The sequence below is a fragment of the Acipenser ruthenus genome, chromosome 9 (genome assembly GCF_902713425.1).
Source record: "Acipenser ruthenus chromosome 9, fAciRut3.2 maternal haplotype, whole genome shotgun sequence".
In the NCBI taxonomy this organism is placed as follows: domain Eukaryota; kingdom Metazoa; phylum Chordata; class Actinopteri; order Acipenseriformes; family Acipenseridae; genus Acipenser; species Acipenser ruthenus.
The window spans coordinates 38,783,018-38,800,345 of record NC_081197.1 but is presented as its reverse complement, the minus strand read 5'-3'; the positions used below and the strand labels follow the sequence as shown (position 1 = coordinate 38,800,345).

General features: G+C 36.1%; 1 protein-coding gene across 3 annotated transcripts in view; it reads right to left on the bottom strand.

The window, feature by feature from the left end:
• Positions 1 to 331: 331 nt before the first annotated feature.
• tbx15 (T-box transcription factor 15) overlaps positions 332 to 17,328 on the bottom strand; it is a 31,391-nt gene continuing 14,394 nt past the window's right edge. For all 3 annotated transcript variants that reach the window (XM_059029959.1, XM_034008484.3, XM_059029958.1), the window contains exons 3-8: positions 15,558 to 15,659; positions 13,411 to 13,582; positions 11,809 to 11,976; positions 10,798 to 10,862; positions 4,007 to 4,104; positions 332 to 2,094 (exon numbers count right to left, since the gene is read on the bottom strand). In XM_059029959.1, coding sequence (XP_058885942.1) covers positions 1,322 to 2,094; positions 4,007 to 4,104; positions 10,798 to 10,862; positions 11,809 to 11,976; positions 13,411 to 13,582; positions 15,558 to 15,659 — 1,378 coding nt within the window. In that variant the 3' untranslated portion in view covers positions 332 to 1,321. The remainder of the gene's footprint in view (positions 2,095 to 4,006; positions 4,105 to 10,797; positions 10,863 to 11,808; positions 11,977 to 13,410; positions 13,583 to 15,557; positions 15,660 to 17,328) is intronic.

The window sequence follows — 17,328 nt, the reverse complement described above, 5'->3', positions numbered from 1 at the left end:
GTCCATATTAATTATACTCGAGTGTTCTCTTCCACTGACAAGGTGGCAGTATCTTGGTTACTGATTATCTTTGTTGAGAGCATCAGTTCAATCTTGATCCCTGCATCTCTTCTTTAGTCTGCAGTCGCAGGTCGACTCACCCCAGATACTTTTGAACAACTGGAACACCATCAGTCTTGCCAAGAAAACAAGTTCTATTTTATACATTGCTAATAACTCATTCAAATCAATCAGAATTATCAAAGTCATTCAGATCCATGCGAATTACTTAAAATGTTTATTGAGCATTGTTTTTGTGCTTTGCCCTTCTATGTACAGTTTCTTGCATAGGCCTTTTTTTATACCTCTGTGTTTTTTTTTTGTTTTTTTTACATTTTACGTACATCTTACTAGCCTTTTTGAATCTATATACTTGCATTAATGCTAGGCACATAAATACATTTATCTACAACACATCAAAACCTTTACAATTCTGACTCCTATTACTTTTTGCACACAACTTAAAGCCTTTGCTTTTACCAGGCTGTATTTTAGACAATCCCACAATGCATCTGGTGAAGCAAGAGTTTTAAATATTTCTGGGTATAGGGGGAATGGAATAGCATATTTTGAGAATCAATCATACCATTTATATTAATTCCATGATTCTGTGTCTATCTGGTTTATCAGGACAGTCTCTGTGTAATGCTACTAAATATTTCCATTCCCTCTCTCCCAGTTTTAAATTCAGAAGCTGAAATAGTTAATATACCTTCCACTTATAGTAGAATTATATTCGCCCAGATATTCAAACAAGAGACATCTCTTTCTACAAATGGCAGTGAGCCACACTTTTCAATCTTCAAGATCCAAGAATTCTCTGTTTGCTGTCTAAACCAAAGATATTTAGTCCATTCGTTTTTTGTTGGTGAGGGTTTCATTTAGAATGATCTATGCAGGGTGATATATTCATATACTTATCCCAAGTTTAACAGTGTGTCATAAAGGATTGTCCACTTTATAATGGCTCAGGCATGGACTTTTATCATGGCAACCCCCCCCCCCCCAAGAAAGTGTGCGATTTGATCTTGCCTTTCCAGTTCTGGGTGGGGGGCCGCTGCAGTCCATCACAAAATTACTGTAGATACACTTTCCAGCAACAGATTTTCTTCTTATAGTTATTTTCATTTTTGTTAATTTAAATGCTACTCTCTTTGAGGGTTGCAGACAAAGTAGAGGAAAGAGGTTCCTTTTCACCCCTTCATGTTGAGGCATCACGTATAACAACCATGTTTCCTTCATTTGAGTACAAGAAAAAAAAAATCCTTAATGACGATCTTGTTTACACCATGTGCACTGACATTTGTGAGGATGGGCCTGGTACAGTTCCATACTGACGGCTATCGCAGGTATTTGCACTCTGCTGGGAAGAAGACGGGTTGCTGATCATGTGCATCCCATCCATCCCCGTTGATAGGTATTGCCTGTCTCCAAAGGGACCATTAGGGGAAGGCGAGCAGAGTATACTGTTCTGTGATGCTGTCAGTTTCTCTGGACTGGTGGCCAGTCTTGGAGTAGCTGGGAAATTATATCCATAGATGTTGTACGGATTGTGCAGGGAGAACGCGTTGTAAGATCCCTGTTGCATGTGGCTTCCGCTGAACATGTGGGAAGAGGAGGAGCTGGAGGCAGAACCTCCTGTCTGCATGACATACTGGAGCTGAGAGGTGGGGAAGGAACCCAGTTGACCACTGTAGGTGTCCATCTTGCTGTTGCCAGGCAAAGCAGCAGGAGAGGCCTGCATTCCAGAAATTAAAGACGGAGTCCTCTGAGGCATGGGATTTTCGAAGGACTGACTGGCGGAAGTGCTTCTGCCGTATGAGCCGTCCCCTAAGCCTGGGTAGCTTTGGAGGGCCGCCATGTTGCTCCTGGCACAGGCCGGGTATTCTGAGAGGTTGAGATTGCATAGCTGGCTCTCCCTGCAGCCCACATTAAAGGTGTTGGGTGCCAGGTGAAAGGTGGGAGGAGAGCAGGAAGGAGAAAGGAGATGGGAAGAGGCAGATGGAGATGGAGTACCAGTGCTGGATGTTGTTGGAGATGTTCCTGTGCTTCCCCCTGAAAAAACAAATCAAACATGAATATGTCTCCTGTCCATAAACATCAACTATCAGTAAATCCTATATGCAAGTCAGATTTTAAGATTTTATCATTAACTCAATTTATTCACGCATAATGGGGTATGCTGTTTTTAGCATAGGCCCAAAACCAAAATCGTATTCGTATTCTTAATTTGTGCTTTGCCCCTGTACCCCTGAAGTCTACAAGCTGTGTCAGGGGAAGGACTTATTTTGTATTATAGTATAATTAAGTGTTTTGCAGGACTATCTGATTAGCTAAGAAAAAGGAATAGGAATTGGACTGGTTTTAGCATTTTTTAAACCTTTAAAACTATTAAATCATTATTGGCTATACTTTGTATTCAATATGTCAAGTTTTTAGAACCTTGCTAACACTGTGTGAAATGAGGCACATCTTTTTATTAATGAGATTTTGGCTGAGATTTATTTTTTTTGTTCGAAATTTGTTCAAACTCCTTCGTAAGTAAATAATTCAATCCATTCTTGGCTTGCCTTGCTCTAGCACCATGTGCATTCAATAATAACTATGTGCTGTGTTTTTGCCATGGGTAGGATATTGTGGTGATGTCATGCTGAAAAGTTTAAGTTTTTCCTGTATTGTCATGTCTTAACAGAGGAAAGTGCTTCTGAAACTTCAAAAGTCCACAAAGAGCCATGCACCAGTGTCGAGGCAATTCAGTCTCTAGCCTGCCAGCTTGCCACAAGTTCAAATTGCTTCAGAAGTGCATTCTGGCTCAAAACAGGTAACTGATCTAAGCGCATTTATCCTTACAAATTAATGTCAAGAATATTTACCTGAATACCTTCTTGACCCAAAGAGCACAGTTTCATGTTCAGGTTTTGGCTATGGTTTTATGCACCATTCTTGGAAGTGTTTAGAAAACATTGCAATGTCATTGTTGTATATTTACTGATATTGGTAATTCAGTCAAAAAAACACAGCCAAATGTTTGGCTTGTTCAATAAAATGCTACTGTATATAAAGAAAGGCAGGCTCCATACTGTGAATAGTTTCTATTTACCATGTATATATTCTAGAAATGCAGTATGGAATATCAATATTAATTTTACATATTGCAGTGATTGTCCTAGACCCGGTCCTGAGAAAACCACTTGGGCATAAATTTAAATATAAATTGATCACATGGTTTAAATGTTGTGTGTGTGTGTGTGTTTAATTTGACTCGTATTTTAAGTTCTTGGTGATAAATACAATCATACACACTTCAAGGATGTCTTTGTTAATGTCTTTTGTGCTATAGAATACTGTGAACTAAAAAAAGGTTTGATTTAAGACAAGAAGTATGAGTTCTAGAAGTGTTTTTTTTTTTTGTTTTTTTAGTAAAAGGTAAAAGCTTACCTCCAAGGAAAAAAAAACAAACAAACAACGTAAATGTTTTAAAACCAGCAAGAAACAGCACAGATCATCAATTTAGTTATATATGTAAGATCTTCCTCAAAAGTAGAAATAAACTCCATAAGTCATTGACTGGCAGGTGACACAGTCAACAGAAAAACCAACATGTGCATAACCATAATCATATTTCAATTTTAGATATGCTGTAACAGGATTCATTATTGAAGTGCGGTCACATAATATATTAAATATTATTTCATATCTATCTGTGACAGATGCCCTGCACATGGAAATGGAAATTGTGCACATACAAAATGTATATATTTGTATTAGGGCAAGAATGTTTGTTTAATAGTTTTGTTTTTATTAAAAATAGAAGTGCGCTCCTCTGTCCTGCCTTTGCTATTCCCGCTGCAAGCCTGCCTTGACTGCAATGCTAACTTTCCACACTATCTATTTATCTATCCAGGAGCTTTATACAACATCAAGCATTAATAATCAGACATTTTAACAATCCCATTGGTTTACACACCTTGTTGTTTCTGCATGGTGGTAAAATCCTCAAAGGTGAGGGTCCGAACTGGGGGTCTCCAAAAAGCATACGTCTCCATGATGGCCTCCAGGCCAGTTCTGTAGGACAGAGAGAAAGAGCGAGAGGGGGAGAGAGAGAGAGAGAGTCAGAGGCAGAGCTTTATCCAAAAGGGAGCGATTAACAAGGACAACTTTACTACATGCATAAATCTCCATGATGTTTTATATCTAAACAACTCCCAATTCCCTGTTCCATTTCATACTGATGTATATACTTTGCTGGTCACGTTACTGCAGAAAACACACACTTGAAATGTTTTCCTTTTTTTCATTCAGATGATAATTCACTGGCAATGTGACAAGTTGTGCTCCTGTTAGTTTTAAACAGCTGGGATTGTAATTAGGCAAATTATACTAGCCAATTAGACAAGCATGTGCTGCCTCCCTAGACATTCCCTAGTTTATACAATATACAGCCATGGCCAAAAGTTTAGCATCACCCTATAGAATTAAACCTGCTGAATTATGTTACGTTAACATATTGAATTACATACCGCGTTGTAAATTTCCATATAATTAACGAAAAACTGAAATGTGACATTTCTAAATCTAACATGAAATACTGTACTACTGTACAGTAGACTTTTGCAGTACCATTTTGTAGTTTCTTTGATTACATGATGTTAAATAAAATATTTAACTTATGTTCACACACACACACACACACACACACAAGTTCTGGCAGCTGTAGACCTCCTAAATAGGCCCATACATGTATACATAGACTTAAAGAATAAGGATTGTTTTAAATACAAAGGCACAATAGAAACTATTAAAAATAAGTGATCCAATTAATCTTTTGTACAACAATAACCATTTATCAGTTATTGTATTTAAATACAATGAAACTGGAAGAAAATCTGAATACTGTGGCATAATTAAGAAGGATAATCAAAATAAATCTAAAACAGTAAAAATAAACCAGTTTAAAGTAAATAATAAAATGCAAAATAGAGAATTAAACATGAATAGGACAGAGAATTCAAAACAGAAAAATAGGAGACCCAAAAATGGAAATACACTAAAGACAGAAGACATAGTATTTAATTTATCAAGTAAAACTTTAACCACATCCCAAAAAGCAGTATTGAGTAAAGGACTTAAGTTTATACCGACTAAAAAATACATTGATAAAGATAAACTGACCACCGAATTAAAGGAGTGGGAGAGACGCATGAGATTAAGAGAATATTTTTTCAATGAAAATATCTCAGATTCAGAGGGTAATTATGAGCATGGGATTAAGGTTAATAGTACAAGCACTTTTACTCCTCCGGATGGAAGAGATAAATGGTTATATATGTATATTGAAGTAGTTAAACAAGAAATAATAGTAGGACTAAAGAAAAAATGTAAACTTAATTTAACCAATATTGAAGAACAAGCTATGACCGAGTTGTTAAATGATGATGATATAATGATAAGACCAGCAGATAAAGGCTCAGGAATAGTGATAATGAACACAGATGACTATATGAAATCTGTAAAATGTGAATTAAATAATACAGATACATATGAAGAAGTTAAAAGCAATAAGATCAATAAATTGGTAAAAGAGGTTAAGGAAATTGGAGAGACTATACAATAAAGGAATTATATCAAAAGAATTAAAAAAATACATGCAGCCACGTAATGCAAGAACAGGCCTAGCAAGAGGAAATCCTAAATTGCACAAAGAAAATCACCCTTCTGTAAACCTACTGACATGCAGCAGTATTTACACATGTCCTCTGCACATCCAATACACACTAAAAGGGCAATCCTAAAGCGTCTAGGAATAAGAATACGAAGAATATGCTCAAAAGAAAGTGACTCTGTAAAACAAAGAAATGTATTAAAAACAAATCTTAAAAAAAGAGGAAATAAAATTATAGAGACAGAGTTAAGAAAAGTGGATACACTAAAAGAGATGATCTAGATAAAAATAGAGATAAAAAGGTCAAGAGTCCCATTAGTAATGACTTACTCTAAACGTTTGCCTAATAGTTCTAAGATAGTTTGGAAACACTTGCAGAGTCGACATAATTCAGAAAAAAATGAAAAAAGTATTTAAGGCCCCAGTTGTAGCATTCAAAAGAGAAGCTAATTTAGGTGTTATTTTAGTTCACATTAAACATTGAATAATTGACAGAATAGGTTCTACAAATACTTGCACTAGTACATGTAAAGTGTGTAAATACATGGACAAAAGTAAAAATATAATTAAACATAAGAACAACATGTATCCACTAAAAACTAATACTTACTATAAAATAGCAATGTCGCTTATGGAATTGCCTGTGAAAAATGTGATGAAATAAAATATCTTGGAGAGACTGGAACAACTTTATATAAAATAATTCAGAACCACCTTTCATTAATTAGAAATAAAAAAAAAAAATGAACCAACAGAACAGCACTTCACCAGTCAAGTACATGACATAAATGATGTAGTTTGTAGCATTAGAACAGCTCAAATTAGACAATGTGACATAGAGAAGAGTAAAAGAAAATAAATGGATAAATAGACTGAACACAATTATGCCAGCGGGACTCAACTAATTAACTCCAATAATTAACCCCGGTCACACCTGGTACAATAACGATAACGATTTTAAAAAATCATTCCAGTTCAAATGAATGGAGGTGGTCACACCACAACGATAATGATAACGATCATTGTAAATGATAGCGATAGCTATCGTTTCGATCGCCAATCAGGGCTGTATTAAACATCTTCACCTAGTCACATATCATTACAAAAGATGGAAGACGAAGATGGGGAAACTAATCTTGGAGGTTGAAAAGATCCCACTGCTGTACGACAAGAGCAGCAATCTTCAAGGATTCGAAGAAAAAGAAGGACGTGCGGATGGCAACTGGGGACAAAATAGGAGTCAGTGTTGAGTTCTGTTTGAATTTATTATGCACGCATGTGCGTATATAATGTTATTGTTTTTTCTCCCTTTGCTTATAGTGTACAGTTTTTTCAAGTGAATGAAATCGGAAAATATAATTAGGCCGAGGTGTATTTGAATTAAATTGCTCATACTGACGGTACTTTAACAATGCTGTGTTGGGATACGATGGCCCGTATTCACAGAGTGTTTTCCACAAATTCGCCATCACTTTTTTCTGAAATGCATTTATAAAGTACCGTCAGTGTGAGCAATTTAATTCAAATACACCTCGGCCTAATTATATTTTCTGTCATTTTAGATTATTTTTTCTGAAGGCTATAAACAAACGTCTACGTAAAATCTATGAAATAACTCTCATACTCAGCATCTATAAAAAAAAAATAAGACTTACCTGCTGTGTTCATAGCCTTCACAAAAAAATAATGCATTTTTGTGGAAAGCGCTTTGTGAGCATAGGCCGATGTTCCAAAGCATTTATTGAAAAAAAAAAAAAAAAAAAAAAAAAAAAAAACTACTGCTATATCTGTCCTCATGTATCCCATCCTTCTCCTGGAGGTAAAAGGCTCATCACCTTGGAAATGAGGTTAAACAAAACTAATGACACTGGGCAATTGCAATGTTCCAGAAATGATACGTGTATAACGGTTTAGTGACTCTTCCTCCTACTACGACTAATAATAAAGCACATGACTCCACCACACCTTCTGTTGATCAAGTACAACAGGAGTATTTCTTCATTTTCCTCATCACTGTCCCTCATCTTGCTGGAAATACAAGTGGGTGTGTACTAAAAAGTCGATTGGCATTTGCTGTACAATATATCAGAGCCTTTTTTCATACTGATGTCACCGCTCCATAAACAATTTATGATTATCGTTATCGTTCCAGGTGTGACCAGGGCAATAGTGATATCCTTATCAACCATATTTTAGAATTTCCATGGAAACAGGTCATAAAGGCTTTTTCAGTTCTATATGCCAACTGCATTTTAATCAAATTTTTATATTATATATATATAACATATCTTTTCATCTGTAGTTTTTTTCTGCAATACAATGTTCATAATATTCCATAAATCAGAACCTCTTGTTTGAAAAATAAAAAAATGTCTCAAATATCTAATATAATTGGATCCAGATGTATTTTCTTTCATATGCAGAGGGTATGTTTCAGTGCTTCCCTTGTTACTTGATAATTTACAGGCAAAGTAAAGGTCAAGAACTGTATGTTATCAGCCCAAAGATCTGATATTGCAGACAAAACATACAGCATATGCCTAACTATGAAACAGTATTGTATACAGTAAAATAATAATATCCATTACGTTTTACCATTACTATCAGAATCATATGTATTATCCTTGATGATAACACTATGTAACACAATTTTTGTTCCTGGGTAGTAAGTGTTATTTCCTAATTGCTTATGCCTTAAAAGTACAGAAAATGGCTATTATTCCCCACAAACTTTGCTTTTGTGACCAGGACAGTGATATTTTGAAATTTACCTATTTCCAATGAGAAAACGGGCAAATTTGTGTCTTTTCGTTCACATAAACTCAGAAAAAAAACATCATATGAATCCAAATTAACATGTATTTATACTAAAGTAATACAAAAATGACTACAAAAGATTTAGAAGCGAGTAGTTTTTCGAGTTTTACGATTATACTGTAAATCACTTTCACGAATCATCCCCCAAATGTAGTCTCCAATCATGTTCCCGTTATACTGTCCTTGGTAGTGGCGTTCAAAGTCCAGTATATCCTGGTGGAAGCGCTCGCCTTGCTCCTCCGAGTACGCTCCCATGTTCTCCTTGAATTTATCAAGATGAGCATCAAGGATATGGACTTTGAGGGACATCCTACAGCCCATTGTGCCGTAGTTCTTCACCAGTCTCAACCAGCTCCACATAGTTTTCGGCCTTGTGATTGCCCAGGAAGCCCCGAACCACTGCGACAAAGCTGTTCCAAGCCGCTTTCTCCTTACTAGTGAGCTTCTTGGGGAATTCATTGCACTCCAGGATCTTCTTTATCTGTGGTCCGACGAAGACACCGGCTTTGACCTTTGCCTCAGACAGCTTAGGGAAGAAGTCTTGAAGGTACTTGAAGGCTGCCGACTCCTTGTCTAGAGCTCTGACAAATTGTTTCATAAGGCCCAATTTGATGTGCAGTGGTGGCATCAGCACCTTCCAGGGGTCCACCAGTGGCTCCCACTTGACGTTGTTCCTCCCCACAGAGAACTCGGTCCGCTTGGAAGGGTCCACCATGCAGAAGTAGCAGTTGCTTGAGTGGTCAGTGGGTTCCCGCCAAATTCTTGGGATAGCGAACTTCATGGCTCTCTTTTCCCCTCTGTACCATCCTACAAAAATACATTTATTTCACCCATGACTAATGTGCAAGAGATTCTCGCAACATTTTTCATATACGATATATTTTTTCAATAACATTGAAAATTGTAAAACATTTTAAAATTAAAAACTTTTACAATTTTAAAAATTAACAAATTTTATAACATAAAATTCCAAGCAACAATTGTCCATCTTACCTTCCAGAGTTTTTTTGCAGTGCTCGCAGGTGAAATGAGGTGCCCAGGGTTTGTCTTGATCCCCGTCAGGATGCCGAAATATGCCTTGTAGGCCTCACACATCTTAGCAGATGCTTCCACGGAGTACTTTTTCGCTCTTGTCTTGATAAATTGGCCGCAGACATAGCAAAATGCGTTTACCGGATGCTTGCAGCCTCTTGATGCCATCTCAGAAAAATGCAGATGTGTATCCACTTAGGCAGCTGGAACTAAACTGAACTGGTGGGCTTAAGGCCCCTGTATTTATACTACTATTTATATTACTGGAAAGTTCTAGAAGTTACTCCAAGTTTACTCAGCACTGAATCTATCTGGAATGTTCTGGAAAATAGGTAAATTTCAAAATATCACTGTCCTGGTCACAAAAGCAAAGTTTGTGGGGAATAATAGGGATTTTCTATACTTTTGAGGCATAAGCAATTAGGAAATAACACTTACTACCCAGGAACCAAAAAAAAAAAAATAATAATTTGTTACACGTTGTAATCTGTGACGGAGATGTTGAGTGGCGTGTGGGTGGTGACGTCACGGAACAGGAAGTAAACAAAGGCAAGGAATGGCGGTGGTGAAACTAAGCGCTACGGAGCGCAGCTATTTTATTAAATAATAAAACAAACAAAAGATTTAAACAAACAACAAAACGGCGCGTTGGCCAAACAAGTATCGTGCTGGTTTTCATCTCTCACAGCCTTACGTCTCTCCTCTGACACTCCTTCGCGGACAGCTGCAGGCTTTTATTTTCTGGCCGAGGGGTTAACTTAGCAGTTAATTATCTTATTACCCGTCGGCCACAGTCTGCACGAGTTTAGTAAGGATGCGTGACTGTCAGCTAGTTAAATAATCAGTAGCTGATCAGTCACGCATCCTTACAAGGTTTTTAAAATCTAAATATAAAACAATAACAAATACGCAGCGCTTCGCAGTAATATAAAACATAAATCATAATATAAATAAATAACAAACAAAGGGGCGGGACACTCCGCCACATAATCAAATAAAAAATATATTGTAGTAGATTTTGTAAGGAAATAGCAAAAAAAGAAGAAAAAAAAACAATATTCAATACATTAATATTGCACTTCACGGGTAATGTCTATATATGTAGGCCTACATACAGTAGATGACAGGAGGGACTAACTACTGTATAAATGAATACAAATCACAAAGGTAACGCTAGTTAGTACATTATTAGTGCTAATCTGAGTCTGTGAAACCAGCCGTTAGTGTCTGTGGAATATCACAATTACCTGTTTCTTCCCGAGTCCCTGAATCCTTTAGCAAAAGGGTTTCTATCAATTTTTAACCTGGTGATCTGCATGTAAAAGATAAAACATAATATAAATATTAAATTCATACAGCAATTAACTATAATCACACATGCACTGTGTGACAGATACAAGCATCTGAGTAAGATAGTGTATAAGAAGAACAATCTGCAGTTAGTTAGTAATGAAATATATATTTAAGCCAGCCCCAGCCATGGCTTTGTTCATTAAGATAGTAGCGCAGATAGTTCTGCCTGGAGTAATTTTCTTCATTTCCCATTTGACGAGCAGAGAAAGTTTCTGCTTGGCTTGGCTGAGCTGAAATAATTGCATTTGAAGAAAACTCACATATGACGTGATGAAACACTGTAAACCATAAACGCACGAAAGGGGCAATAAAGTTTAAATCACATAGAACAAAAAAAGAAACACCCATAATTTATATTATAAAACGTAGTTCCAGATTTAAACTTAAGTAAATATTAATCAATAAAATAATTTATATGTCTGTGTATCTCTCAGTGTGTATGTGTGTCTGTCTGTCTTACATACCCTGGGGCCATATTTTCAAAGAGTTTACTGTAGTCTTGAATAAACTCCTATTTTTTAAAAAGATAAAAGCATCTATTGACTTTACAAATTTAGCATCAAATGTCTAAGTAATGTAACTGAAGACCTCTTAAGCACTCTCAGGTTGTTTATTTCTGAGTTTTGTACGTTACTGCTGTATTGTTATCTTTCAAACAGTTAATTAAAACAAATAGCTATTAAAGAGAGCAGTGATGTCTCTTAGAAACTGGATATAAGGATTTTTGCTATTAGGACATTATTACTTTTATATGCATCTGCGGCTTTATGTGAAGAGTGTAACTTTACTTCATGAAGTAATACTGCACGAGACAGCAGAAAGTGTAGACAAGTGCAATGCGAGGTTCCTTCTTCCCTGCTGCTGTGTCCAGAGGTGATGTAAACAGAGACTCTGTAATACCTCACCTGTTGGTTCTGGTAAGCAGTCACAGTAGTGAACACCGTCTCTGGAAAGCTGAATGTTTTCACCCCTTCTCCTGCAGGGACAGGTTTAGTTGGCGAGAGGTCGCTGCTAAAATCCTTCCGAATTACATGAACCCGCGGCTGGTACTTATGCATGGAGTGAAGAATTATCTGAAATCAAAAACATACAGATCTGTAATGAATGTGGACAGATCTGGATAGGCAACGCCATTATATTTTCAGTAGTATTTAAAGCTGAATAACATTGACAGTGTACACAATCAAAGGATTTCACACCAGTGCAATCGTGTTAGATCTGGATGCTTAAACTTTCCCTGGAGTCTGAACTCTGGTTTTAATTAGTGGCAAAATGAGTGCAGGCCCTTCAGTGCCAGTGGAGACCTCAGGGTCAAAGAGAAAGACATTTTTAAAGCAGTGCAAAAATAGTGACATCAAATGTAATATAGCAGACACTCGGCTGAACAGCTTGCCCTGACTCCCAATTTGAAGCTTATTCCTCAGCTCAACGTATAATAAGATGAAGACAATCCTGTATGGACATTTCACTGAACTAGTCCAAAAAGAACTGGATGATCTGAGTGGTTGAAGCTTCAGGTGGACTGGTTTTAAAGACTTATTTGAGCTCATTGCCTCACATGAACAGCTAAGCTGCATTTTAGTCCAATCAGCCTGATTTTCAGAAGGTAATTCTTTAGAGTGAAAATTGAGGTTGTAATGCATTTGCATGGCAAAGGTGTTTGCAACCTTAGCAGTACACATAGACATGCGGCTTCTATTTATGATCACCTGAACTGAAACAAACATGCACACAACCTGTAGAAAACAGACATATAAAAAGGGGGGAAAAGGATTTTGTGCAAGCCTGTGCAAAACTCTTTTATGTTCAATATAATTTCATAGAAGTACAGCCTAGCAGACAGTGATTACATAATAAAGCACTTGAAATGTCAATTTATTTTGTTCAATAATATTTCAAACATCTCCCACTTCTCATATATTCCTAGTGGTTATATATTAAAAAATGCAACAGTAATGTCTGGGCAAATGTGTAAATATGTAATGCTACCAAAATTAAAACTGTTGCCATTATAAATGATTGCGGTCCTGTTGAAAAGTGCACCTGTATTTTGATTCACTTGGTGACATCCTTTGTTAATAATGGATTTCAATGCAAAATTCATATCTGTGCATATTTTTCCAAATTAACAAAAGTGAAATGTATTTAGGCCATGTTTTGGAAAAAGCAATCTAGGTAAAGTACCTTGCTCAGGGGTACAGCAGCAGTGTCCCCACCTGGGATTGAACCCATGACCCTCCGGTCAAAAGTCCAGAGCCCTAACCACTACTCCACACTGCTGCCCCTATGAGGATATATTGTAATCCTTTGGCTTATAAAATGACCTGATTACTGAACAGTGGGGAAACCGTTGAAGTTCCTGCTGTGGAAACTTGCACCTAAACATGTTCCTATATGAAACCCATTCTGTATATAATATATAACCATATCACATCATTACGGGGTATACAGTAGTACTGTTAAATTCGTCATTGAAATATCAGGGCAATCATATGTATATGACTCACATGTCCTTGATCGTCCAGCTCATTGTTGGTCAGCTTGAGTTTGTCGAAGCTGACCACCTGTCTCATCCAAGTATCTCCTGAGGCCAGTGAGTCGGGATGGATGTAAACCCGAGGAGGGACTGGGGAGTCTGCGTTCCCTGCAACCATCCACTTCGAGCTGTGATACACGTACCTGGCGGGGGAGGGGGGATTCAATAGAGAAATTACAACAACTGAGGCACTCAATGCAACTGTTGTAAAAATCCCATTTTCTCCACAAGATGCAATTTCTTTGTTTTGCAGTGTGAAACTTTATTTTAGAAACTTACATGGTGATTTGTGTATTGTGGGAAAGGTCTGGTTGTAATGTCTCATGCAACAATAAATACACAAGCACAACGTTTTCTTCCTTCTTTTTACAATTCATGCAATGTAATTTATAACAAGTAAAATAGACAAATACATTGCACTCACATAAACAGCCTTGCGAGCCTTATTCTAATCCAGTCAAGATATGTAAATTTAGAAAAGCTGTTCAGTTCATATGGACACTAACAGCTGCCGATGAGGATACAATCATGTCAGTTGGAAATGGGTTTAGTCTAAACTTAAAACTTTAACGCTACAAATAAAGCATTCCTAAATTCTTGCTTTAAAAATCTAAAAATGTAAACTTTACAAAAAGCACTACTGGTATTCAAAACGGAAATGCTATTGACAGTAGGCCTACAGTACAGTATATCCTTCCCTGCCAATGCAAAGTGTTCCTCCGCCATGTTATAAAAATGGTACACCACCAAAAATAGCAAAGCAGCTGTTTGACTTTAGCTCTGGCCCTGTTTATAGTTTAGCCACTTAGCTTTTTGCTTCAGTCTCAGCCATTGCTGAAGGGTAAAACTCACAAAACTCTCACTTCATTTTTTTTTTTTGTTAGTGCTTGTATGCATTAAATGCTCTCCTGCTGAGAATCTCAAGCATTTCCATAATTTCCTGTTTAGAGTTCTGTTTATGGTTATGGTCTGCATAGCAGGGAAAGTGTTAAAGGAGAAACCTAACCCTGAAACAGAACTGGAAATTTGATTATCCTCTTTCATCTTCCATAAATCTGCCATCTGGCACAAGCACAATCAATAAAGGAGTTTATATGACACTCTCCTGGACAAATGCAAACTCCTGCTTCCTTATATACACATGCAAAACATGCTGTCCACTCAGGGCGTCTTACTGAGCAGGTAGCAGTCCCCCAATATAGCCGTGCCAAGACAGCATGTGCACTTGAGCACACATCTTTGTGACTTTGTAAGCAGACTTAAATGTGAATAATTAAGGATATGAGCGGGATCGTGCATGCATATCTGCAAGATCATGCTAATGTACGTAAAAGTGTTTGAACAAATAGGCAGGCATTTGTCTATGTGCATGTGCAGCCTTGTGCTTTTGTGCAAAAAAGTGATACTGTCATTGTTGTAAAGGTACTTCACGGTAAAAATAAAAATAAATAAATACATAAATGTATCATTAGAACAGAAGAGTGCATATCACACAATCTCCCATTTTAGAGATGATTACACAGTCATCTCTGTAATCATTATAAGACCATATTCATATACACATGTGAGAAACTTTTAGAGAATAAAATAGGTAATTGACAATAACCTGACTGTAAAATGTAATGTTATCATGCTCAGAATAAAACACAATCCAGGAAATGAAAAGTATTTCCAAATCATCATAACTGTATTTCATCTTCTTCCACCATTTGCCTGACAGCCTTGCCAGCCTACAATTATTAGCTCATCACAGTTTGTTTTTACTCAACTATATTATTATTTTATTTCTTAGCAGACACCCTTATCCAGGGCAACTTACAATTGTTACAAGATATCACTTTATTTTATTTCTTTATTTTATTTTTTACATACAATTACCCATTTATACAGTTGGGTTTTTACTGGAGCAATCTAGGTAAAGTACCTTGCTCAAGGGTACAGCAGCAGTGTCCCCCACCTGGGATTGAACCCACAACCCTCTGGTCAAGAGTCCAGAGCCCTAACCACTACTCCACACTGCTGCCCTTTTAACATACTTATATAAATATAACTTAATAATGGAACACTTGATTTGGACTTGATTGCTTTATAACAGGTCTGAAGTATAGGTTAATTTACCTATATCTCTTGTTGTCCACTGGAACTATATCCATGGCAATGTAGTACTGCTGATGGGGATCTAGGCCCAGGATTTTGACTCTCATCGCTGGAAACATACGCCTGTGAAAAAACATGAAAAACCAAGTGATTATATATACATCTGGACAATAAAATGAATAATTAAAAAAAAAACAGCAGTCTATAATGAGATGATCCAATGGCAAAACAAATGTAACGCTATTAAACTATCAACAAAGTGTAATAACAAGAACAAACAATTGCAGGAAGGAGAGGGTACTTAATTTAGAGTAGTTTTTTATATTTGTTTTACACCATTTCAGTTATTTTATTCCTCTGAAAATCTGTCCTTGCCCAGGCGTAAAATCGAGGTCTTATTCTAAGACTCTGCAGCAGCAGTTGTTGACGTATAGTTTACAAACTAGTGTCTGTTAAGTGGCTTTAGATAAAAGCGTCTGCTAAATGACTAATTTATTATTATTATTATTATTATTATTATTATTATTATTATTATTATTATTATTATTATTATTAATAATAATAATAATAATAATAATAATAATAATAATAATAATAATAGAAGTAGTAGTGGTAGTAGTATAGGCCTCAGCTATGGCCAAGTTTTGCATCACTCAATAGAATTACTAATTTTGCTTCGTAAAGTCGAATGAAAGCTGCTGAATGATGTTACGTAAACATATTGATACATTCCGTTCATACATGTTCAATTAAATTCAAAGCACACCGGTTTCACTGAGAAAATTACATAATTGTTTTTATTTTATTGTATGCTTCACAACAATTTTATTTTCATATTTCATGATAGTAACATGTTAATCGGGTGAAATAAAAAAAAATCAATAAATCAATAAATACATTTAAAAACGGTCTACTTCACCGAATTTTTTTTTTTTTTTGAGGGGGGATCAAACCAAATACTTTTTTTAAATTATTTTTTATGGATACTTTTTGACAAATATAGGAACTTTAAGGTCCGCATAACCAGCACCTATACACATATATTTAAATACATCTCTAAAACTCCTGAAAAAACAAAACAAAACAAAAATGTGATGTGTAAACCGAAAGCAGTCGTTGGCAGAATGTGGAAGAACTAGGGCCAGCTCTTACTGTTGAGATAGACAATGCCTATGCATTTAACAGACGCCGTCCATCACTGAATCAAAATGAGGGGCAAATTCAACATTATCACCTTGGCCGTTTACGAGACAGCGGTTACGTTTCTGAACCGGTGGTGCAGGTATAGCAAGTTATCCTTATCACGTTTCAAGCAAGGCTGCCGTTCTTACTACAATAACCATTACAATTAGCACATGCAGCAGCGCCTATTTGTTTAAATCATTCACCACTGTTACAGTGTAAAATATAACATAATAAAACGTACATCTTGTGCAACAGATTTCAAACACATTCCATTTTGCTAACATCTAGTAACACTTGCCTAAGATTTAGATTTGTATAGGATTTATTATTAAACTTCTGACTACAGTGTGATAAAAAAAAAAAAAAACTCCATGAGTGTTGCTTATAAATGGGGTTCATATATATATATATATATATATATATATATATATATATATATATATATATATATATATATATAAAATAAGATTAAAAAGGGCGAGATTACCGGTCTTCAGTTAGACTGTTAGTGTATCTTTTTATCTTCTGTGAAACGTACATCTAGTTTCTTGAAGAATAGCATTATTATTATTATTATTATTATTATTATTATTATTATTATTATTAT